At 39.4% G+C, this 25,630-nt stretch overlaps 2 protein-coding genes across 2 annotated transcripts in view; both read left to right on the top strand.

Moving 5' to 3' along the window:
- Nucleotides 1–25,630, top strand: part of BAAT (bile acid-CoA:amino acid N-acyltransferase) — a gene marked incomplete at its 3' end in the record, with an annotated part of 48,473 nt that overhangs the window by 13,403 nt on the left and 9,440 nt on the right. Inside the window, 3 exon segments of the mRNA XM_079927416.1 lie at nt 8,094–8,606; nt 10,984–11,154; nt 11,157–11,185. Coding sequence (XP_079783542.1) covers nt 8,180–8,606; nt 10,984–11,154; nt 11,157–11,185 — 627 coding nt within the window. The 5' untranslated portion in view covers nt 8,094–8,179.
- LOC307189378 (acyl-coenzyme A amino acid N-acyltransferase 2-like) overlaps nt 11,070–25,630 on the top strand; it is a 55,976-nt gene continuing 41,415 nt past the window's right edge. The window contains exon 1 of the mRNA XM_079927411.1: nt 11,070–11,185. The gene's annotated coding sequence lies outside the window, so the exon portion shown is untranslated. The remainder of the gene's footprint in view (nt 11,186–25,630) is intronic.

The following is a 25,630-nucleotide window of genomic DNA, read 5'->3' as shown; positions in this document are numbered from 1 at the left end:
CTGACTCTGCCATGTATTTCTGTGTGACCTTAAGTACTCAATTTCTTGAATATTTTTACAAGTAAAATATTGTACTTTGGGGCTATAAAATCACTTGTTTTTAGGCTTTTCAGAGAACAGTGTCTTATTCACCATCAAATTCCGATTCTCAGTGCTTCTCTCTCTCTAGGCTGATTCTCAGCATGTATTCATGCCTCATCTCATATCTACCTCTCTCTCTCTCTCTCTCTCAATACACACACATGCACACTCATTAAAAACAAAATACAAAGGCATTGCCTTCCCCTACCTGCATTTGTGGTTAGTGCACAGGCCTGACTCACAACATCCGAAACTTGGATTCAGATTCAGCTTTACCTCTCCACGTGGCAGGTTAGAAGTGGTGGGAAATTAACACAACCCTTCCCCTACCACTACCAGGAGAAACCCTCAACCAACCATTTACTGGATATTTCTCATTGCTCTTCTCCACTCCACTTCCTAGAATCGCCTCAAAATAAACTACTTGCTCATGAGTTCTTACCTCAAAGTAGGCTTCTGGAGGAACCCAAAGTAGGACACAAAGCAGACTCCTCCTTGACGCTTCTTTCAGCTACCAGCGTATTGCTCTCCTCATTCTTGAATAATTAAGCTGTCCTATTCATTCCTCAACTGCAGTAGTGCCAGGTTCTGCTGTACCACCAAGTTCTCTCTATAAAAATGCCCAAGGATTAACATGTGGCATATCCAGTAGCAGTTTCAGAACTTAACTTGCTTGAAGTATCAATTAACAATAAATAATCTTTCCTTCAACCTCTCCAGCTCCACTGATGTATAATTCTTAAGACTTTGACCTTACACCATTGTGGGAACTGGTTTAACTGAAGGGTTGTTGTCCTTGCATCTAATGATGGACCTTTAGAACTTGAAGTTTGTAGGGCAGGCAGTTAGGAAGAGCAGGTGGGTGTAGAACAGAGAAAGGATAAGCTGGAGCCCACAAAGCATGAGTTTATAGTTCATTCTGCCCCTGACTTTGATAGTATGAGTGTTGTCCTTGAAGGGTTGTTGTCCTTGCATCTAATGATGGACCTTTAGAACTTGAAGTTTGTAGGGCAGGCAGTTAGGAAGAGCAGGTGGGTGTAGAACAGAGAAAGGATAAGCTGGAGCCCACAAAGCATGAGTTTATAGTTCATTCTGCCCCTGACTTTGATAGTATGAGTGTCTGCAGATGAGGCTGGTAACTGCCCTCAAAAAACTAAATTCACACAAATTTTGGTAATTTGTTTTCAATATCCTCTAATAAAAAATGTCTTCCTGTTTCCTTTATGATTACTTCTTTGACCCATGAATTATTTATTTATTTATTTATTTATTTAGCTGCATCAGGTCTTAGTTGTGGCACAGGGGATCTTCATTGCAGTATGCGGGATCTTTCGTTGCAGCATGCAGGCTCTTTGTTGTGGCACGCGGGCTTCTCTCTAGTTGTGGCATGTGGGCTCAGTTGCCACACAGCATGTGGGATCTTAGTTCCCTGACCAGGGATCAAACCCACGTCCCCTTGCATTGGAAGGCAGATTTAACCTCTGGACCGCCAGGGAAATCCCATGCCGTGAATTATGTAGGGCACTCATTTCAAGTGTTCCCTTGAAATAGCCCCCTGTGACTAGTGTGAACTTTATTGGACAGGTGAGTCTTAGAGAGTCAATTATCAAAGGGAAAAATTTTATATTAGCTTTTATTTTAACCATTTCCAGGGATGTTCATTTCTTTCAAGGTACATCCAATTTTCTATCTAGTGTCATATTATTTCCGCCTGAAGAATTTCCCTTAATACTTTTTTTATAGTTCAGGTCTCCTAGTAATGAATTCTACTAGTTTTAGTATGATAAATGTTTGTTTCTCCCTTATTTTGAAAATCTTTTTATTTTGTTTTATTTAAATTTTTTTTTTAATTTTTTAGGCCATGCCATGTGTCATGTGGGATCTTAGTTCCCTGACCAGGGATTGAAACCATGTCCCCTGCATTGAGAGAGTGGAGTCTTAATCACGGACTGCCAAGGAAGTCTCGAAAATCTTTTTATTTTGAAATAATTATAGGTTCACAGGAAGTTGCAAAACTGTATGCATTCGCCTTCTATTTTTTTTTTTTTTTTTTTTTTTGTGGTACGCGGGCCTCTCACTGTTGTGGCCTCTCCCATTGCGGAGCACAGGCTCTGGACGCGCAGGCTCAGTGGCCATGGCTCACGGGCCCAGCCGCTCTGCAGCATGTGGGATCTTCCCGGACCAGGGCATAAACCCGTGTCCCCTGCATCGGCAGGCGGACTCTCAACCACTGCGCCATGAGGGAAGCCCCTCATTTTTTTTTTAAACATCTTTATTGGAGTATAATAGCTTTACAATGGTGTGTTAGTTTCTGCTTTATAACAAAGTGAATCAGCTATATGTATATATATATCCCCATATCTCCTCCCTCTTGTGTCTCCCTCCCACTCTCCTTCATTTTTGAGAGATATTTTTGCTGCATATAAAATTCTGGTTTTATGTTCTTTAAACCTTTCTTTCTGCAAGATTTGTCGTTCCATTTTCTTCTGACTTGCATAGTTTCTGTTAAGGAGTATACTTAAGCTTTTCTTTGTTCCTCTGTATGTAATGTGGGTTGTGGGGTTTTTTGTTTTTTGTTTTTTTTCTTCCTCCGATTGCCTTAAAATGTAAAAAAAAAAAAAAAATGAGAGCAGCTTGGGCTGCTCTGAGATTCTTTTGTCTGTGATTGATGTCTTTTACAATTTTTAGAAAATTCTTGGCCTTTATCTCTTCAAATATTTCTTCTGGTCCATCATCTCTCTCTTCTGAATTTCCAAGTACATGTATATTAGATGATTTGTTATCATCCCACAATTCTTGTGTGCTCTGTTCCTTTTTTCTTTTTGCTTTTTTTTCTTTCCCTCTTTGTTAGACCTATCTTTAAGTTTGGTGATTTTATCCAAGCTATGTGCTGTGGATGAGACCATTGAAATCATTGTTTATCTCTGTTGCTGTGGGGTTTTTTAGATTTTTTGTTTTTATTTATAGCATTCCCATTTGGTTTCCTTTTTGTTGTTGTTGTTAAAATTATCTATTTATTCATGCATGTTGTCCACCCATTTCACTAGAGCTTTGTCTTAGTTCAGACTGCTATAAAAACTATCATGCACTGTGTGACTTAAACAATAGAAACTTATTTTTCACAGTTATGAAGACTGGAAGTCCGAGATCAGGGTGCTAGCATAGCTGAGTTCTGATGAGGACTCTCTTTCTTGTTTATAGACAGTCCTCTTGCTGTATCCTCACATGGCAGAGAGATAGCAAGCGAGCAAGCTCTGGTTTCCTCATCCTCTTATGAGAACATCAATCCCATCACAGGGGCTCCACCCTCATGACCTCATGTAAACCTCATTACCTCCCCAAAGCCCCACCTCTAAATATCATCACAATATGGATTAAGGCTTCAACATATGGATTTTTGGAGAGATACACACATTCAGTCTATAGCAAGATTTAATATTATTCACAGTTATTTTAAATTCTCTGCTTGTTCTACCTGGGTTTTCTCCAGGTCTAGTTCTGTTGATTGCTTTGTCTTTTGCCATTTTTTTTTTCTTTGCTTTCTTGTGTCTGACAATTTTTTAGTTTTTATTTTTGGCTAGGTTGTGCAGCAACTTTTGTATATAGTCCATTTTTTTTTCCTCCATCAGGCCCTACGTAGCCCCAGCCAGGTTATGCTGTGACTCAATTTTGATTATAGGCCTGGTAGCCAGAATGGGGACAGCTTCCAAAGGCACCTGTTGCCTTATGGGGGAAGACCTGTATATGGTCTTTATTCATGTTAGGGTGGGAGAAAGGGAGAGAGGGTAGTTCTAGCTCTTAGTGGGCAAAGGGTGGGCCTCTTCAGCAAATACAAAATGTTCAGAAACTTCTAGGGAGTGAAAATTGTTTGGGGCATCCATCAGATATCCCCATCTCATCTTCCAGGTTTGGTCTTAAACTTGACATAACATACCTGGCTTGGTTGAACATTTGTTGGCTGTTAGCTACTTTTACCATCAAATCCTGTGCTTGAATTTCAGCATTTTTCTTTTTTATTGAAATATAAATGACATATATCATTATATTAGTTATAGGTGGACAACATAATGATTTGATACATTGCAAAATGATTACCACAATGATATATACATTGCAAAATGATTACCACAATAAGTTAGCCAATATTCATTGCCACCGGTAGGTAAAAAATTTTTTTCTTGCAATGAGAACTTTTAAGATCTACTCTCTTAGTAACTTTCAAATATACAATATAGTATTATTAACTATAGTCACTACACTGTAAATTACATCCCCAGGACTTACTTTATTTTATTACTGAAAGTTTGTACCTTTTGACAACCTTCACCCATTTTTGCCCACCCTCTACCCCCTGCTTCTGGAAACTACCAACCTATTCTCTGTATCTATGAGTTCAGTGGGGGTTTTTTGTTTTTGTATTTTGTTTTGTATTAGATTCCACATATAAGTGAGATCATATAGTATTTGTCTTTCTCTGTCTGATTTATTTAACTTAGCATAATGCCCTCAAGGTCCATCCATGTTGTCACAAATGGCAGGATTTCCTTCATTTTTATGCCTGAATAATACTTCATTTTATATATATATATATATACTATTTATTCATTCATTCATCAGTGGACACTTAAGTTGTTTCCATGTCTTGGGTATTATAAATAATGCTACAATGAACCTGGGGCTGTAGATATCTTTTTGAATTAGTGTTTTCATTTCTTTTGGATAAATACCCAGAAGTGGAATTGCTGAATCATAAGGAAGTTCTGTTTTTAGTTTTTTGAGGAGCCTCCGTATTGTTTTCCATAGTGGCTGCACCAATTTACATTCCTGTCAGTGATGCACAAGTGTTCTCTTTTCTCCACATCCTCACCAACACTTGTTATTTCTTGTCTTTTTGATAATAGCTGTCCTAACAGTTTTGATTTTGATTTGCATTTCCCTGGTGATTAGTGATGTTGAGCACATTTTCATGTATGTGTTGTCCATCTGTTTGCCTTCTTTGAGAAAATATCTATTTAGATCCTCTGCCCATGTTTTAATCAGATTGTTTATTTTTGCAATTGAGTTGTATCTCATAATTTTTAATTGATTGTCAGACATGGTATATAGAACAGTAAAAATCAATATAAATATTTACATCTTGAACTAGAAATACCTCTTCTGCTGGTCTGTTAGTGGGGTCAATCTAGTCAAGAGTTGAGCTCATTTTTTTTTTTGTCATTTTTGCTATGGTTATATTCGCTATAATCACCCACTTCAAAATCTTTTGGTGTTACACTGTGTTTAGAAGGAGGTAGGTTTGCTAGAGGATTTTTCTCAATGTTCACTTTCCACCCTCAACTTTAGGCCTTCCCTGTGTGCCTGCACATTAGAAAGTGTCTCTTTCCGTGTTTTTACACACCCTAAATGGTAGACTGTTGTTGCTTGTTACTTGGTGTTCACTAGCCTGGTGGTGGGGAGGTCATGATAGTTTTCTGTTATCCTAGATGAGCCTCAGTCTTTGACAGGCCCTGTGCCCCACTGTCTGGGGGTGGAGATTTCTCAGTGATCCTGCCCTCTCCAAGTGATGAGAGACCTCTAATTATTTGAGTCCAGGATGGTTTCCTGTCCTTCTCCAGGGGTAAGTGTTTTTTTGTTTGCTTTTTGTTTTTTCCTCATTCATTTTTTCCTGCCTCCAGCAACAGTAGGTCTCCTGTGCCTTGAGAGTGACAGGACTTGGTGTTCTTTCTCCAGTAGGGTGACCAACTCCTCCTGATTTTTCTGGGACTGTCCCGGTTTTAGCTCTGAAAGTCCTGCATCTTGGGAAATGCTTCAGTCCTAAGAAACTGGCTCAGTTGGTCATCCTCTCTCCCAGTGGCTTAAGGATTTTATTCCTCAGGGAAAAAAGGTTCAGGTGGGGCTTTGTGCCTTTCTTGCAGTGGTGGTTGCTACCCTCCTCCAGGACTGCCCAAGTCAGGAAACATTTTTCCAGTTTCTTGTCCTACCCCAATCTTTCTCATAACCATCTGGTGAGGTACATAAAGAAGAGCCTGTTATTGGGTGCAAACTTCTCTTGTGTCTGCAGCTTCTGGGTGTTTTCTGTGTTTATGCTAGCTCACACAGCCTTTAGCAATTCACTGAAAATTTAGCTGAATTCCGGTTATCTGCTTGTATGGAGGCCCCATCTTGTGCTCTGCTGCAGGTTTACCAGGTTGTTTCATCATGAAGGCACCCTTCTTTTCTTACATTTCAGGCTAGTTAGTGGCCCTGCAACCTCACCTTTTTGACAGATTCAATATAAGTTATGATTTTCAAGATTATTCACATTTTCTTGTTATTATTGATGGAACAACACTCTAGCTGCCTACATTCTAAGCAGAAATCAGTACTTGGTTTCTTTAGAAAGAATATATATATTTCAGTTTTGAGGTATAGTGTTTTATAAATGTCAATGAGATCAAGTTGGTTGGGAGTGTTGTCCAAATCTTTGGTATCTTACTGAATTTTTAAAATCGACTTGAACTGTCATTTACTGAGAGACAGTTGCTAAAATTCTCAACTATGATCATGGATTTTTAAAAATTTTTTCAATTTTGCTTCATGTATTTTGAAACTCTGTTATTACAGAGTGTATATACGTTTAAAAATATATTTTCTTGATGACTTGATTTCTTTATTATTATGAAATATTCCCCTTTATCTCTAGTAATACTCTTTGTCTTGACATAAATGGCTATAAATAAATATATATATAAATATATACTTATATATAGTCTTTTAAAAAATATATTTATTTATTTGGCTGTGTTGTGTCTCAGTTGCAGCACACAGGATCTTCGTTGTTTCATGTGGGATCTTCATTGTGGCATGCGGGGTCTTTAGTTGCAGCATGTGAACTTCTTAGTTGCAGCATGTGGGATCTAGTTCCCTGACCAGGGATCAAACCCAGGCCGCCTGCACTGGGAGTGCGGAGTCTTAGCCACTGGACCACCAGGGAAGTCCTGTATATAGTCTTGATATAAGTTGATATAAAGTTGATATACATATAGCCCCACTAGCTTTCTTATGTTCAGTATCTGTGTTGCCTATATTTTTCTTCCCTTTTATTTTCAATCTGTCTGTGTCTTTTATCTTGACAATACCTTTCTAAAAAAAACAGCAATTTGCTTTTTCAATTATTAGTCTGACGATCTGCATCTTAAGTGCATTAAATTTTCTATGGATTTCTCTTTATTTTTCTCTATGGGTTTTTGTTGTTATTGTTGCTTCGTCATAATTGAAAGTCACCACGTAGGAGTGAAAATTTCTTCTCTTCTATGAGGAGCTTGTCACTTGCTAGAGTTTAATTCATTTAGATTCTTTGCATTCTTGGCAATCTAATGAGTTTAACAAAACAAAAACACTTCTGTGTACCTGAAGTGCTTGTCAGTTTCTCCTTTTGCTTAGGACTGGGTAAATCCTAACTACAAAGCTATGAGTATTTTTTTTCCTAGGGAGCAATATGTCAGCCTCCTTGTTCTCCCGAGAGACTTTATTCTCATTCTTTTGAAAGATCATTCTATTTTTTATGCTCTTGTAGGTAAAATTTTAGATTCCAAGGCATTCTATTTGCAGGACTCAGGGAGGGCATTAGTAGTAGAGTCACCTGTTTCTTACATAGAGATGTTCATCAAGTCCCCCTGCTTTCAACCCCACCTCTCACTCCTATTCTCCATTGTACTTGACTTTTCAAAGGCTCTAGATGGCAGATTGTGATGTTTTCCTTGGATGTGTTAATATCATTCATGCATATTTTGACTGCTGCTTCCTCAGCCTTGGATCATTATTGTTGTGAAACTTATCACTTTGCTATATATCTTCTAGAAATTTGTTGAACACTCCTAGGAATCTTGAACTTGAAGATTATATCAGGATATTTGCTAAGTAACTGGAGAGTTAGAGCTGAATCCCAAGCAGCCTGATTCCTGGTCCAGTTTACTTTTCCTTAACCTTATCACTGCCTTATTTCATTCTCCCATATTTCTTTCTGTGTTGAGGTTTACTGAAGGCATTAGTGAAGAATCATCCAAGGAGCCACACTGTAACAAGGATTCAGCTGACAGCTACCCCTGCAAGTGCACTCATGTTGATGAGCCAGCGCATAGCTAAAGACCTAACTCCATTTCAGATAGTGCTTCTTTGGACATCACTGGAAGATGAAAAGGGAATCCTGTTTCATTCTCAAGCCTACTCTAGGGCCAGTGAAGTTGGTGAGGTGGACCTAGAGCATGCATCTTCTCTTGGAGGTGATTATGTAGGAGTCCACCCTATGGGTCTCCTCTGGTCCCTGAAATCTGAGAAGATACTAACTAAACTGCTGAAAAGAGATGTTATGAATAACCCCTTGCAGTTCCAATTAAAACTTTATGATTCAGATGTAATGGTTACCCACACCGCCATCACTACTCCAAAGGTCAGCCTGACTTTGGAGAGGTGGTATGTAGCACCTGGTGTCACCCGAATCCAAGTCAAAGAAAGCCGCCTTCGGGGAGCCCTCCTTCTCCCTCCAGGTGAGTGGAATTACCCTGGTTATTGTCATCTTTTTTTTTTCCTCTTTTAAATCCCTTATCCTCCTAGAAGTTTACTTGGATGTGGATAAAATAGAGAGCATTCCTTTCCTGACTCAGAATCAGAGTTAACTTTGGGTCAGAATAAGAACGTGGTGATAACTTCATTCCAACTCAAGTTTTATCTCAGCAATTCTGGAGCCTAAGGATGTAACAGTAGTTTATGGAGTCCCTGCATTATGAGATTTCCATAGCTTTGGATTTATGTGAAATTCATTCACATTGAAGCCTAGCTATCTGAAGACCCACATCCTGATATGGAACTGTATCCCAGCTTCTTTTGGGGGTTCTGTCATGTCTGAGTTTTAATTTAGGCATAGGTTATTGCATGATTGTCACAATAAGCTGATGATATAATGGATTGAAATATTGCAAGAAATATAGAGGATGCAAAGAAACTTTATACCCTCTAGTTCCATAAATATTGCATATTTATAGGATATTCCATAAATCAGCAGCTAATATAACATGCTCCCTAATGGCTATAAAACTTCTCAGAACATTCAGTTTCTCATAGTGATCTCAACATACCAAAAAGTGGTTCAAAACACTATTGGTACATTTCTCAGAGTTTATTGTGGGGACTGAATAAAGCAAAGTTAATTTCCCAGAAGTAGCCCTCAGTAGGTCCAGGTTTCAGGTGTGTCTGAGGTTGCCTTATTCAGACATGTGCTTTGATTTAGGACACAGCCATCACATCATCAGGATGTATTCCCCCTCTCTCCCTGCCTTTTTTTTTTTTTTTTTAATAGTCACCTTCTAGAACTGAGGTGGGTTAAGGAAACCTGAAGTGTTAGAGGTGGTTTCTGACAACATAGAGTGTTAGATGGCGTAAAAGGAAAAAAAGCTTCCCTTTGCAAATTCACCATGACCCATGCACCTTTTTGGGTAAATCTGAAAATTTTTTACCCACAGTATTTAGCATATAGACCACTTTATTGTGTGTAGGCGTCAGGAAGTAAGTGGCACAAACCTCCTTGACGCTAATATTCAGTTAAGAATCTGAATATTCGGCTCAGTGCTTTGTGATAACCTAGAGGGGTGGGATAGGGAGGATGGGAGGGAGGCTCAAGAGGGAGGGGATATGGGGACATGTGTATGCATATGGCTGATTCACTTTGTTTTACAACAGAAACTAACATAGTATTGTGAAGTAATTATACTCCAATAAAGATCTATTAAAAAAAGAATCTGAATATTAGTTCAGGCCTTTCACCTTGGGATGATGTGCTGGTTTAGGGTGTGCTATTTGCGAACGCTCTTAGACATTGTGTGTGCTGGGTCTCCTGATTTGGGTGCTTATTCTGTTGGGGTACAGAAAAGTGTTGTGTTCTGTGGAGCCAAAAACGGTTGAGTCAGGTCTCAAAGAAGTTCTCAACAACAACATTTTTCCAGAAGAGGCTCAGTACTCTTAAGTACTGTCAATCAGAATATGCAAAAACATCCCTATTCATGTATTCAAGTGGTACTTTTAAACCAAGATGTATTCAGTATCACTTTATTTCTCCTTTTCTCAAGGTGAGAAAATATAGCAATATTTTGTTTTGACAATTCCCAGTACTCCTTTAAATCAAGTCACTCCTTTCAAATATGGATGAGATCAGGCTTTCTTAGCTAAAATCACTTATACAATAGTAGTATATCCCCAATAAGGGTATGATAAATTACTTTCAGTATGTGAGCTCTGCTTTATTTTGGAAGCAAGCTGCCTACACAGTGAGTGTAGAATGATACCCTGACCATCCCTATTTTGGTATAAAATTTCATCACTGTATAGTCAGATGAGTGTAACAGAGCAGTGTTAAGTCAGGATTTTAGCTAACATAATCATTTCAGTACTTTTTTTTTTTTAAAGCCATATACTTCTTTAAGAACCCAATTAAATCTGTGGGTGCTCTCATCAGTAAAATGCACATATAAATGTATAGTCTTGCATGTAATTTCAGGACCTTCGCTGATTTCCTGAAGCCTATTTGTGTAGGTTAAGAAGCCCTTGCCTAATTTCTTTGGCTTTCTTTACTCCAGCGCTATAGATATGACTCATTAAGAGTCCTGAATTCTCTTTGGCTGTAGAGATTAAACATGTCAATGAACATGGTGTCCAGTGAAACTTCTGAATATTATGCTCCATTATATACTCAATCAGCTTTAATTCTGCCCCAGAAATAAAGGCTGAAAATGTGGAAATTCTATTGAAATTTTATACATTAATTCTAAAATTTGTGATGCATTTCTTCATGTTGTCATATTTATCTTCTCTTCTTCTCACCTTCCCTTCATACTCAATTCTGTGGGGTTTTTTGTTTGGTTTTGTTTTCAGGAGAGGGCCGTTTCCCAGTGGTTATTGATTTGTTTGGTGGTATTGGTGGACTGATTGAAATCCGAGCCAGTCTTCTGGCCAGTCATGGCTTTGCTGTCTTGGCCTTGGCTTACTGTGACTATGAAGACCTCCCTTTCCAACTAGAGAAAGGAGATTTGGAATATTTTGAGGAAGATGCAACTTTCTCCTGAGACATCCTAAGGTAAATTTGACCTTTTCAGTCAGTTTCAATCCCTATTTTTCAATAAGCATGATATTCTGTGACTTCTTTTAACTTCCAAGTATGATTCTCCCTCAGTGAACTTGAAATTCTATTACATATTTATATTTTACACATGATTTATTTTGTATCCCGTGTCTTCTGCTCAGAAAGATGAAATGCATAGTTAGCCTGTGTCTGTCATGGAATCAAAGGCATTGGCTTTGGATTCAGACAGAAATGGGTTTCATTTCTGGCTCCATCCCATCTGGTTGTGGGAATCTGGGCAAGTTACTAAGAACCCCTAATCCTCAGTTTCTTCCTTTATTAAATAATATTGTAGTGACATTACTTCATAAGGTTATTGTGAGAATTAAAAGGAATACTAGGGCTTCCCTGATGGCGCAGTGGTTGAGAGTCCGCCTGCCGATGCAGGGGACACGGGTTTGTGCCCCGGTCTGGGAGGATCCCACATGCCGCGGAGCGGCTGGGCCCCGTGAGCCATGGCCGCTGAGCCTGCACGTCCGGAGCCTGTGCTCCGCAACGGGAGAGGCCACAACAGTAAGAGGCCCGCGTACCGCAAAAAAAAAAAAAAAAAAAAAAAAAAAAAAGAAAGGAATACTAGAAGCCAAGTGCTTATTAGAGTAACAGGCAACACTAAATACTCAATAAATCTGATCAGTTATTATTATTACCACTTTCTCTGATAATTATTAAATCACCATACTTAACCAGGTAGATAATCTATTTCTTTGAAGAGTGGGTCAGACTTTTTGGTTACTTGACAGGTCTTAAACATAATGCTATAGTACTTTATAATCCACATACCTTCTTTAAATTTTAAAATGTGCTTTGCTGTTGTAAGAGGGTTGATGCATGTTAGTCCTTATTTATTGCTAATTTTTTTTTCTTAATAAGAAGCAGTCTAAGTAGTTAAGACTCTGTACTGCATCCTTTCTCATATAAGGATCACCAAAGTACTGTGAGAATTGCAATTGTAAGATGAGCAACAATTGCTGACAATCTACTGATGCACTGAATTTTTAAATAGCTATTTTTGATGCATATAATGGAATTGTCCTTGAACTATCAAATAGGCATTGTTATCATTGTGCTAGCCCTCTGCTTGGCTTAGATGAGAAATTAAAATGTTATGTGATTCTGCTTTTCACTCTTTTAGCTTGGGTCGCCTTGTAGGTGCTGCGTGACTTTTCTATCATTCTTTCTACCAATATCACACAGATGGCTAGTTAGTGACTAAGCCAGGCCTGGAAACCTGATTTCTTTCCTAGGCTCTGAGTATTTCCATTAAACCTGCTTCACACTGTCTCTTCTGCAGGAGGATAGACCTCAGATACTTCAATTCCTTGGAAGTCTTATTTCTCCATCTGTTGATTTGAAGTGTCTTCTAAGGACTCTAAATTCCCCAATTGAAAATTTGGTGGCAGAAGTTGTAATAAGAGTTAGTGTTCTGCCAAAGGCCAGCAGTAAATTAGATAAAGCCTGCATATATCTGAGTCACCTTTTTTCTGTTCATCCATGTTATACTGGCTTTTACTTTATCTTCCATGGCCAAATCCATTCTGAGTTCTCACCTCTCCTTGCCATAACTGTGACTATATCTTTTAACTTGATATAGAATTTCAGAGCTTGAAAGTTTCTTTTAACCCAAAGGGCAGGAGGGTGGGTGGTTCAAGCCACTTCTCTTAATATGCAGGATGAAAAATGGAGTGTATATATGACTCAATTTGTTTCATTTTTTTCCCCATTACCATAAGAATTTCTCACATTTGTGTCAGTTAGATACAAGTGGTACATTCATTCATATTTTTCTAAATAGTAAGAAAAAAACCCCAAACATTACTTAATAAAATGTCTTTTTTTCCTAAGAAAATCTAGGGAATCAGTAAGGCTTTAGAAGAGATGGGACTCTCTGAAACTATCCTTGCATGGGGCCAGTGCTCAAGGAGAATGAAAGCTTTATTTTGTACCATAAAAAACATTTCATACCATAAACAACAACAACAACAAAAACTTTAACTCCTTCTTTTCCTTTGCTCTCCTATACCAAATGGGTAACTAGGAGCTGTATATCTGCACTCATAACTAACTCATTGTCTTGTTTCCTTTTTTTCCCTGCTGGTGCTGCTTAGCTCAGGGCACCATTATTTCTTGCCTGTACCATTGCAATAAGCTTGGCTTTTCTGCCTCCAATTTTGCAAGTCAGAGTCATAAGACTGGTTTTTCTAGAGCACAGTTATTTTACTCTCTTGCTTAACCATCTCCCAATTTACTAGGCTTCCTAGTCAGGCTTCCTAGCATGTTAGATAAAATTTTCCATAATCTGACTTCTGCGTACTTCTGCCTTATCTTACGCCTCTCCTTAAAATCTGTCCTGATTCTCCTCTGTAGTTTGGAAAAGAGTAAAGGCTGCTTATTAGCATGTTCTTCAAAGTCATTCCCTGTCAAGCTGCTGTTTTCTTTTCCAGCCTTATTTTGCTACTTCCCATCTGATACTCTAAACTCAAGTAATGAAGAGCTACTATGGTTACCTGAACACACTGCTCCTGAGTTTTAGCACGTGTTCCTCCCATGGTGAATCCATTAGGAATGTTCTGGCTATGTTTCCAGAAAAGTCACTGAGTGTGGCTTAAACAACATCAACATAAGGCATTTTATTCTCTCATGTAACAGATCTGGAGATAGGTGGTTCTAGCTTTAGTTTGGAAACTCAGTGGAGTTTCTTACTGAGGAGACTGGATTGACATTTCTGTAATTTCCTGGCCTTCTCCTCAAGGTCACAAGATGGCTGTGGCAGTTTCAGACATTAAGTCAACATGCCAGCATTATCGGCAATGTTAAATCCATAGTATTCAGTCAGTAGAACCTGACATATTCTTGAAGGAGCATTTTCCTTGGACATTAGTTACATATTCCAAAACTCTAGAACTGGGCGTGTGGGTGGGATTAGTACATGCTTTGTTCCCACTGGCCATTGAAGTTCTTTGGTTGTTTGAGATTGTAGGGTTTTGCTAAATGATGGATAGAATCAACATCTCATTTCTATTATTTTCGGGACTATTGACCTAAAACAAATAGACCTCCAGATATTTCTCTAGCAAAGATGGGTTTATTTGAGATCAGCAGAGAACTGCAATTTGGTGTCTCAACCATGGAGAGCCACGTGCAAGTCCCAACACAGCAAGGGAAAGAGAGCACTTTTATGGAGGGGAAAAGGAAGTGGGCGGGGGAAGAGCTATAGTAAACAAAGACTCTATGACCTTTCATTGGCTGAATCCTTGCCAGGAAAGAAGAGGAGTATTTCTTCTTCTAGTTGGACTTTGTTGTGGGGTGTGAGAGCTCCCCCTTCTAGTCTCCCAACTCTATTTAATTGAGGTTTCTAGTTTATTAATTTTTTACATTTCCCCCTTTAGATCAAGATCTTTCTCTGAAAACATCACTGATCAAGAGTCAGGTTTTCCAGTTTCAGCAGCTTTTTGTCCCTCAATGCCAGGAAGGACCTTTCCTGGGTGTAGTGTCTCACACTGGAGGGCAAGTGCATAGATTGGAAACCAGTTGAGGTACCATGCAAGTAACAGGGAGGGACAACTATCAGGTACTTTTAATCTAAAATCCATATGTTATCAAGATCATCTAAAGCATTATGTCATCATCAAAAGTTGGCAAACTTCCAATAGGCCTGGTCTGAATAGTTGTCTCGTCAGATGTCATCTGCTTCAATTCTGGGAAATCTTTACTTTCAGGTCACTAGATGATGTGCAGGTCTACTCAGAGTTTGATGCTTTCTGTAGATGTGTCACATGAATCCAAGAGTCTATTCCTTGGAGTTTGGTGCATAAGGGCCTTTCCTGTGAGGCTGAAGAGAGCTTTTATGGAAGTGTCTTTTCCAGTAGATGAAATCTCCAGGTTACAGAATGTGAATCATAAGGTCCTTGTCTCCCAAGAGTACACTGTGAAAAGATTGCTCTACCAAAACATAGTTATTTTTAATAGAAGCAATTAGTCCTTTGCAATATTGGAGTATCTCTTCTTTTATCAGTTGTGGGTCAAAAGAAGCAAGAGCCAAAACGTTGGGTGTCATTTGACTGTCACAAAGGGTGAGAGTTTATGGGTTCCAAAAAGTATGGATCTGAGATTTAGAAGGACCAATGGCAATGTTTTTGGTCAAAGTACTTAGAGGGCCTGTACCAATTTTGCTAACTGAGTCTTAATAATGCCACTGGTGTGTTCGACTAAGCCAAAGGTTTGAGGGCAGAAAGTACAGTGAAATGTGTAAAACCAGCCAAACAGCACAGACTTATCAAAGCACCTGGTCAGTAAAAGGGTTCCTTGGTCACTATGAAATTGAAGAGGTACAGATAATCTTTTCCAAAAGGACTTTAGCCACAGAAGAGGCAGTAGCCTGTCTGTAAGGGAAGGCAACAGTCCATTGTGAAAACATACAGACCATGACTAAAACATATTTATATCCATGAGGTGGAGAAAGTTGTATGAAACCCATTTGTCAGACCTCGAATGGTCTATTAGGCAGTTAAAAATGTCTGGGAGCAGTATGAACAGGCTTCCCTGGGTTGTATTTTGGACAAGTGGGACAAGTGAGTTATGTACTTTTCATGGGTTAGTTAGTGTTTCCCCAATATTGATTCATGAATGTTGTCATTTTGTCAGTAGATCAATAGTTTAACGCATGTGCAGTGGTGAGGAGTGGGAATTTTAGAGTCTCTGGTAGGACTGGGTTGTTACTTGGTCTAAACCAGAGCTTTCTCTTTTTATCAAACCAACAATTGTTGAACTTCCAATCTTGTTTTTCCTTTTCTGAGGCCAATTTTTGGACTTCTCTAGCGAGTTTTCTTAAGTTACCACTTGGGGAAATAACTCTTTAGACCATGACAAAGGTTTGGCTGCTGCTGGTCCCTTTAGGCCAGACTTTTTTTGCAGAAATGATTTCTGCAAGGTGATTTCCTTAGCTTGCAGAGAGTCAGGGTTAGAATGCTCCCAAAGTATTAATAATAGCTAAGGCAGCAGGTAAAAATTTCTGAACATAGGGGCCATTTAAATTTTTATTTCTGCTGGAAGTAAAGAAGCCATGTTGCTTCTACAACATTTCAAAATCATAAGTTACTCTGAAAGCATATCTGCTATCAGTATAAATATTGCCAGTTTTCTCCTTGTCTAAAGTACAAGCCCATGTAAGAGTGTATAATTCAGCCTGTTTGGCCAAAGTAGCCATAGGTAAAGATTCATCCTCAACAACATCAAAGGAGTTGAAGTAGCTTACCCAGCACAATATTTGCCACTAGCACCTTTTAAATAAGAACCACCAGTGAACCATGAGAGGTCAGATTTACTCAAAAGATTTTCCTGTAGATCATTATGAGCAGTCAGGAGGTGATCTCTCAACGTTAAGCTGTCAAAAGGGACTTCGTCAGTGATGTAGAGAAGAGTAGCAGGGTTAAGCTTAATACAATATAGAAGAGTTATGTGAGGGGCAGTTAACAGAAGGACTTCATGGGGGTGAAGTGGCTGACTGAGAAATGTTGAGAGTGATGAGAATTCAGGAAAGCTTCTAATGCATGAAGTACAAAAAAGGTTAAAGGGGATCCCACAACGATTTTCTCAGTGTTTTTTTTTTTTAACATCTTTATTGGATTATAATTGCCTTACAATGGTGTGTTAGTTTCTGCTTTATAACAAAGTGAATCAGTTATACGTATACATATGTTCCCATATCTCTTCCCTCTTGCGTCTCCCTCCCTCCCACCCTCCCTATCCCACCCCTCTAGGTGGTCACAAACCACCTAGCTGATCTCCCTGTGCTACGCTGCTACTTCCCACTAGCTATCTATTTTACGTTTGGTAGTGTATATATGTCCATGCCACTCTCACTTTGTCACAGCTTACCCTTCTCCCTCCGCATATCCTCAAGCCCGTGCTCTAGTAGGTCTGTGTCTTTATTCCCGTCTTACCCCTAGGTTCTTCATGACCTTTTTTTCCCCTTAGATTCCACATATATGTGTTAGCATACAGTATTTGTTTTTCTCTTTCTGACTTACTTCACTCTGTATAACAGACTCTAGGTCCATCCACCTCACTACAAATAACTCAGTTTCGTTTCTTTTTATGGCTGAGTAATATTCCATTGTATATATGTGACACATCTTCTTTATCCATTCATCTCTTGATGGACACTTAGGTTGCTTCTATGTCCTGGCTATTGTAAATAGAGCTGCAATGAACATTGTGGTACATGACTCTTTTTGAATTATGGTTTTTTCAGGGTATATGCCCAGTAGTGGGATTACTGGGTCATGTAGTAGTTCTATTTTTAGTTTTTTAAGGAACCTCCATACTGTTCTCCATAGTGGCTGTATCAATTTACATTCCCACCAACAGTGCAAGAGTGTTCCCTTTTCTCCACACCCTCCCCAGCATTTATTGTTTCTAGATTTTTTGATGATGGCGATTCTGACCAGTGTGAGATGATATATCATTGTAGTTTTGATTTGCATTTCTCTAATGATTAATGATGTTGAGCATTCTTTCACTAGTTTGTTGGCAATCTGTATATCTTCTTTGGAGAAATGTCTATTTAGGTCTTCTGCCCATTTTTGGATTGGGTTGTTTGTTTTTTTGTTATTGAGCTGCATGAGCTGCTTGTAAATTTTGGAGATTAATCCTTTGTCAGTTGCTTCATTTGCAAATATATTCTCCCATTCTGAGGGTTGTCTTTTCATCTTCTTTATGGTTTCCTTTGCTATGCAAAAGCTTTGAAGTTTCATTAGGTCCCATTTGTTTATTTTTGTTTTTCTTTCCATTTCTCTAGGAGGTTGGTCAAAAAGGATCTTGCTGTGATTTATGTCATACATTATTCTGCCTATGTTTTCCTCTAAGAGTTTTATAGTGTTTGGCCTTACATTTAGGTCTTTAATCCATTTTGAGTTTATTTTTATGTATGGTGTTAGGGAGTGTTCTAATTTCATACTTTTACATGTACCTGTCTTGTTTTAGCAGCACCACTTATTGAAGAGGCTGTCTTTTCTGCACTGTATATTCTTGCCTCCTTTATCAAAGATAACAGGACCATATATGCGTGGGTTTATCTCTGGGCTTTCTGTCCTGTTCCATTGATCTATATTTCTGTTTTTGTGCCAGTACCATACTGTCTTGATTACTGTAGCTTTGTAGTATAGTCTGAAGTCAGGGAGCCTTATTCCTCCAGCTCCATTTTTTGTTCTCAGGATTGCTTTGGCTATTCAGTGTCTTTTGTGTTTCCATACAAATTGTGAAATTTTTTTGTTCTAGTTCTGTGAAGAATGCCAGTGGTAGTTTGATAGGGATTGCACTGAATCTGTAGATTGCTTTTGGTAGTAGAATCATTTTCACAATGTTGATTCTTCCAATTCAAGAACATGGTATATCTCTCCATCTGTTTGTATCATCTTTAATTTCTTTCATCAGTGTCTTATAATTTTCTGCATAAAGGTCTTTTGTCTCTTTAGGTAGGTTTATTCCTAGATATTTTATTCTTTTTGTTGCAGTGGTAAATAGGAGTGTTTTCTTGATTTCACTTTCAGATTTTTCATCATTAGTGTATAGGAATGCCAGAGATTTCTGTGCATTAATTTTGTATCCTGCTACTTTACCAAATTTATTGATTAGCACTAGTAGTTTTCTGGTAGCATCTTTAGGATTCTCTATGTATAGTATCATGTCATGTGCAAACAGTGACAGCTTTACTTCTTTTCTGATTTGGATTCCTTTTATTTCTTTTTCTTCTCTGATTGCTGTGGCTAAAACTTCCAAAACTATGTTGAATAATAGTGGTGAGAGTGGGCAACCTTGTGTTCTTCCTGACCTTAGTGGAAATGGTTTCAGTTTTTCACCATTGAGGACGATGTTGGCTGTGGGTTTGTCATATATGGCCTTTATTATGTTGAGGAAAGTTCCCTATGCCTACTTTCTGGAGGGTTTTAATCATAAATGGGTGTTGAATTTTGTCGAAAGGTTTCTCTGCATCTATTGAGATGATCATAGGGTTGTATTCCAATTTGTTAATATGGTGTATCACGTTGATTGATTTGTGTATATTGAAGAATCCTTGCATTCCTGGCATAAACCCCACTTGATCATGGTGTATGATCCTTTTAATGTGCTGTTGGATTCTGTTTGCTAGTATTTTGTTGAGGATTTTTGCATCTGTGTTCATCAGTGATATTGGCCTGTAGTTTTCTTTCTTTGTGGCATCTTTGTCTGGTTTGGTATCAGGGTGATGGTGGCCTCATAGAATGAGTTTGTGAGTGTTCCTCCCTCTGCTATATTTTGGAAGAGTTTGAGAAGGATAGGTGTTAGCTCTTCTCTAAGTGTTTGATAGAATTCGCCTGTGAAGCCATCTGGTCCTGGGCTTTTGTTTGTTGGAAGATTTTTAATCACAGTTTCAGTTTGAGTGCTTGTGATTGGTCTGTTCATATTTTCTATTTCTTCCTGGTTCAGTCTCGGCAGGTTGTGCATTTCTAAGAATTTGTCCGTTTCTTCCAGGTTGTCCATTTTATTGGCATAGAGTTGCCTGTAGTAATCTCTCATGATCCTTTGTATTTCTGCAGTGTCAGTTGTTACTTCTCCTCTTTTATTTCTAATTCTATTGATTTGAGTCTTCTCCCTTTTTTTCTTGATGAGTCTGGCTAATGGTTTCTCAATTTTCTTTATCTTCTCAAAGAACCAGCTTTTAGTTTTATTGATCTTTGCTATTGTTTCCTTCATTTCTTTTTCATTTATTTCTGATCTTTATCATTTCCTTGCTTCTGCTAACTTTGGGTTTTTTTTGTTCTTCTTTCTCTAATTGCTTAGGTGCAAGGTTAGGTTGTTTATTTGAGATGTTTCCTATTTCTTAAGGTAGGATTGTATTGCTATAAACATCCCTCTTAGAACTGCTTTTGCTGCATCCCATAGGTTTTGGGTCGTCATATCTCCATTGTCATTTGTTTCTAGGAATTTTTTGATTTCCTCTTTGATTTCTGCAGTGATCACTTCGTTATTAAGCAGTGTATTGTTTAGCATCCATGTGTTTGTATTTTTTACAGATCTTTTCCTGTAATTGATTTCTAGTCTCATAGCTTTGTGGTCGAAAAAGATACTTGATGAGATTTCAGATTTCTTAAATTTGCCAAGGCTTGATTTGTGACCCAAGATATGATCTATCCTGGAGAATGTTCCATGCACACTTGAGAAAAATGTGTATTCTGTTGTTTTTGGATGGAATGTCCTATAAATATAAATTAAGTCCATCTTGTTTAATGTATCATTTAAAGCTTGTGTTTCCTGATTTATTTTCATTTTGGATGATCTGTCCATTGGTGAAAGTGGGGTGTTAAAGTCCCCTACTATGATTGTGTTACTGTCGATTTCCCCTTTTATGGCTGTTAGTATTTGCCTTATGTATTGAGGTGCTCCTGTGTTGGGTGCATAAATATTTACAATTGTTATCTCTTCTTCTTGGATTGATCCCTTGATCATTATGTAGTGTCCTTGTTTGTCTCTTGTAATAGTCTTTATTTTAAAGTCTATTTTGTCTGATATGAGAATTGCTACTCCAGCTTTCTTTAGATTTCCATTTGCATGGAATATCTTTTTCCATCCCCTCACTTTCAGTCTGTATGTGTCCCTAGGTCTGAAATGGGTCTCTTATAGACAGCATATATACGGGTCTTGTTTTTGTATCCATTCAGCCAGTCTGTGTCTTTTGGTGGGAGCATTTAATCCATTTACATTTAAGGTAATTATCGATATGTATGTTCCTATTCCCATTTTCTTAATTGTTTTGGGCTTGTTATTGTAGGTCTTTTCCTTCTCATGTGTTTCTTGCCTAGAGAAGTTCCTTTAGCATTTGTTGTAAAGCTGGTTTGGTGGTGCTGAACTCTCTCAGCTCTTGCTTGTCTGCAATGGTTTTAATTTCTCCATCAAATCTGAATGAGATCCTTGCAGGGTAGAGTTATCTTGGTTGTAGGTTTTTCTCCTTCATCACTTTAAATATGTCCTGCCACTCCCTTGTGGCTTGCAGAGTTTCTGCTGAAAGATCAGCTGTTAAGCTTATGGGGATTCCCTTATGCGTTATTTGTTGTTTTTCCCTTGCTGCTTTTAATATGTTTTCTTTGTATTTAATTTTTGATAGTTTGATTAATATGTGTCTTGGTGTGTTTCTCCTTGGATTTATCCTGTATGGGACTCTCTGTGCTTCCTGGAGTTGATTGACTATTTCCTTTCCCATTTTAGGGAAGTTTTCAACTATAATCTCTTCAAATATTTTCTCAGTCCCTTTCTTTTCCTCTTCTTCTTATGGGACCCCTATAATTTGAATGTTGGTGTGTTTAATTGTCCCAGAGGTCTCTGAGACTGTCCTCAGTTCTTTTCATTCTTTTTTCTTTATTCTGCTCTACAGTAGTTATTTCCACTATTTTATCTTCCAGGTCACTTATCCGTTCTTCTGCCTCAGTTATTCTGCTATTGATCCATTCTAGAGTATTTTAATTTCATTTATTTGTTGTTCATCATTGCTTGTTTCCTCTTTAGTTCTTCTAGGTCCTTGTTAAACATTTCTTGCATTTTGTCTATTCTATTTCCAAGATTTTGGATCATCTTTACTATCATTATTCTGAATTCTTTTTCAGGTAGACTGCCTGCTTCCTCTTCATTTTTTAGGTGTGGTGGGTTTTTGCCTTGCTCCTTCATCTGCTGTGTGTTTTTCTGTGTTTTCATTTTGCTTATCTTACTGTGTTTGGGGTCTGCTTTTCACAGGCTGCAGGTTCGTAGTTCCCATTATTTTTGGTGTCTGTCCTCAGTGGCTAAGGTTGGTTCAGTGAGTTGTGTAGGTTTCCTGGTGGATGGGACTAGTGCCTGTGTTCTGGTGGATGAGGCTGGATCTTGTTTTTCTAGTGGGTAGGTCCACGTCTGGTGGTGTGTTTTGGGGTGTCTAGCCTTACTATGATTTTAGGCAGCCTCTCTGCTAATGGATGGGGCTGTGTTCCTGTCTTGCTAGTTGTTTGTCATAGGGTGTCCAGCACTGGAGCTTGCTGGTTGTTGAGTGAAGCTGGCTGTTGGTGTTGAGATGGAGATCTCTGGGAGATTTTCACCATTTGATATTACGTGGAGCTGGGAGGTCTCTTCTGGACCAGTGTCCTGCGGTTGGCTCTCCCACCTCAGTGGCACAGCCCTGACGCCTGGCTGGAGCACCAAGAGACTGTCCTCCACACGGCTCAGAATAAAAGGGAGAAAAAATAGAAAGGAAGAAAGGAAGAGGATAAACTAAAATAAAGTAAGATAAAATAAAATAAAGTTATTAAAATAAAAAACAATTATTAAGGAAAAAATTTTCTAAATAAAGAGAAAAAAAAAACGGACGGACAATACCCTGGGACAAATGGTGAAAGCAAAGCTATACAGACAAAATATCGCACAGAACCATGCACATATACACTCACCAAAAGAGGAAAAGGGGAAAAAATAATATATCTTGCTCCCAAAGTCCATGTCCTCAATTTGGGATGATTCGTTGTCTATTCAGGTATTCCACAGAGGCAGGGTACATCATGTTGATTGTGGAGCTTTAATCCACTGCTTTGAGGCTGCTGGGAGAAATTTCCCTTTCTCTTCTCTGTGCGAACACCTGCCGGGGTTCAGCTTTGGATTTGGCCCCGCCTCTGCGTGTAGGTCACCTGAGGGCGTCTGATCTTTGCTCAGACAGGACAGGGTTAAAGGAGCTGTTGATTCGGTGGCTCTGGCTCACTCAGGCCAGGGGGAGGGAAGGGTACGGATGTGGGGCGAGCCTGCGGTGGCAGAAGCCGGTGCGCCATGCGTTCTCCCGGAGAAGTTGTCCCTGGATCCTGGGACCCTGGCAGTGGCGGGCTGCGCGGGCTCTCGGGAGGGGAGGTGGGGATAGTGACCTGTGCTCGCACACAGGCTTCTTGGTGGCTGCCACAGCAGCCTTAGCATCTCATGCCCGTCTCTGGAGTCCACGCTGATAGCCGCGGCTCGCGCCTGTCTCTGGAGCTCCTTTAAGCAGCGCTCTTAATCCTCTCTCCTCGCGCACCGGGAAACAAAGAGTCAAGAAAAAGTGTATTGTCTCTTCGGCAGGTCCAGACTTTTTCCCGGACTCTCTCCCAGCTAGCCGTGGCGCACTAGCCCCCTTCAGTCTGTGTTCACGCCGCCAACCTTAGTCCTCTCCCTGGGATCCAAGCTCCAAAGCCCGAGCCTCAGCTTCCAGCCGCTGCCCGTCCCTGCAGGTGAGCAGACTAGCTTCTCGGGATGGTGAGTGCTGGGTGGCACCGATCCTCTGTGCAGGAATCTCTCCGCCTGGCCCTCCACACCCCTGCTGCGCTCTCCTCCGTGGCTCTGAAGCTTCCCTCCTCCATCCCCTTCAGTCTCCACCCGCGAAGGGGCTTCTAGTGTGTGGAAACCTTTCCTCCTTCACAGCTCCCTCCCACTGGTGCAGGTCCAGTCCCTATTCTTTTTTCTGTTTTTTCTTTTGCCCTACCCAGGTACGTGGGGAGTTTCTTGCCTTTTGGGAGGTCTGAGGTCTTCTGCCAGTGTTCATTAGGTGTTCTGTAGGAGCTGTTCCACGTGTAGATGTATTTCTGATGTATCTGTGGGGAGGAAGGTGATCTCCGTGTCCTACTCTTCTGCCATCTTCTCCTGTCTCTCTCAGTGGTTTTAACTGAAAGAGGTGGGGCCTAATGACTCTAAGGCAAGGCAGGTATTCCCATATTACAGCGTCCAGTTGCTGGCTATAATACCCTATGGGTCAATGGTGGTCCCTGTGTTATGGGATGAGTACCCCAAGGGTATTTCCTTTTTCATATACAAAAAGGAAAAAGGAAATCTGATAATTGGGATCCCCCAGGGCAGGTGGGTTCTTCCAACTCTCCTTTAAGGCCTTGAAATCTACGTCGTCTGATTTTTCCCATTAAATTTCACTGGTGTTGTTTTTCTTGAATAAAACATACAGAGGTTTGGCCATAAGAGAGAAATTTGGGATCTCATTTCAGCATAACCAACTAACCCAAGAAATAGTCACAGATAGTGTTTAGTTTGGGGTTTTGGGAAACTTAGGACACTATAAAGTTTATCTGGATATAAGTGTAGTTCTTGTTCTGATATCAGATGCCCTAAACCTGGGTTTGGACAAACTGCAGTTTTTCTTTGGTAATTTTATGTCCCTTTGAGGCTAAAAGCTTTAGCAAGTGGATGCTGTCTTCCTATGAGGAGGCTTGAGAAGTAGAACAAAGAAGCAAATCATCCACATATTGCAACAAAATAGAACCTCTAGGGTAATTCATATCATCCAGATCAGCCTTCAGGATTTGAGAAATAAGGAATCAGTTAAACCTGAGGCATTAGTGTCCAAGTGAATTGTTTTTCTTCCCAAGTGAAGGCAAAAGTTATTGGCTGGCTTGGTCAACTGGAATACTAGCGAATGCACTGCATAAATCAATTACAGTAAAGAATTCACTTCCAGTGAGAATGAATGTTAGTAACATATGAGGGTTAGGAACAACAGGGGGTCGAGGGATAACAGTGTTATTACTTGGAGGTACTGAATGAACCTCCATACTGGGTCCTTAGGTTTTCTCACAGGTTAAATAGAAGTATTAGAAAGATTAGTACAGGGATAATGGTGTCTTGAGACCTGTAATCTTCTATTATGGGCTTCATGCCTTGAAGAGCTTCTTTACTTATAGGGTATTGATTAATTCTGGGAAGAGGTTTTGAGGGACTTATCTGAATCGTGATGGGAGGCATGCTGTAAATTTTGCCGATATCAGGTGGAGATTTGGTCCGTAGGAGGGTGGTAGCTGATTCAATAGGGACAAATAATCAGAGTTTTCAGAATCAGCTCTAGGACTGTCAGAGCTGAAGCAATTAAAGATGTCAAAGGGTGATTTAATTTACATGATTGGTTACTTTGATGACTATTGTCAAATCTAGAATTATTTCCCCCCTTTGGGATAAAGAAACTCTGCCATGCATACTTCTTTAAGAAGTCTTGATCTAATAAATGGATAAGGGCAGAGGAACTAAGGAGAAAAGGGTGTGTATCTCTCAAAGGGCCTAAACAAAAGGGAATAGGTTCAGAGATAGGAAGCTCTTGGGGTTCATTAGAGATCCCACTGTTTGAACTGTTCTAGTACTCCAAGGCAGGGACTGCTTTGTAGTAGTGGCACCAAGATTGTGGTTCCATTGTCAGTTAGGGCTGGAAGAGATTCATCCCCAATCTGGAGAACTGTTTCTCCAATTCTATTAAGTGGGAAGATTAGGAAGAGCCCCTGTAGTCCACCCGAACCCCATTGTTGAGAATTCAGAGGACATTGGAAAGACTGGTTAGAGGGCAGAAGGTGCCTAAAATGCTTAAATTTGTAACAATCTTTTTTCTGACATCCT

This window comes from Stenella coeruleoalba, assembly GCF_951394435.1.
Source record: "Stenella coeruleoalba genome assembly, chromosome: 7".
Lineage (NCBI taxonomy): Eukaryota > Metazoa > Chordata > Mammalia > Artiodactyla > Delphinidae > Stenella > Stenella coeruleoalba.
This window is presented reverse-complemented; position numbering and strand designations above follow the sequence as displayed.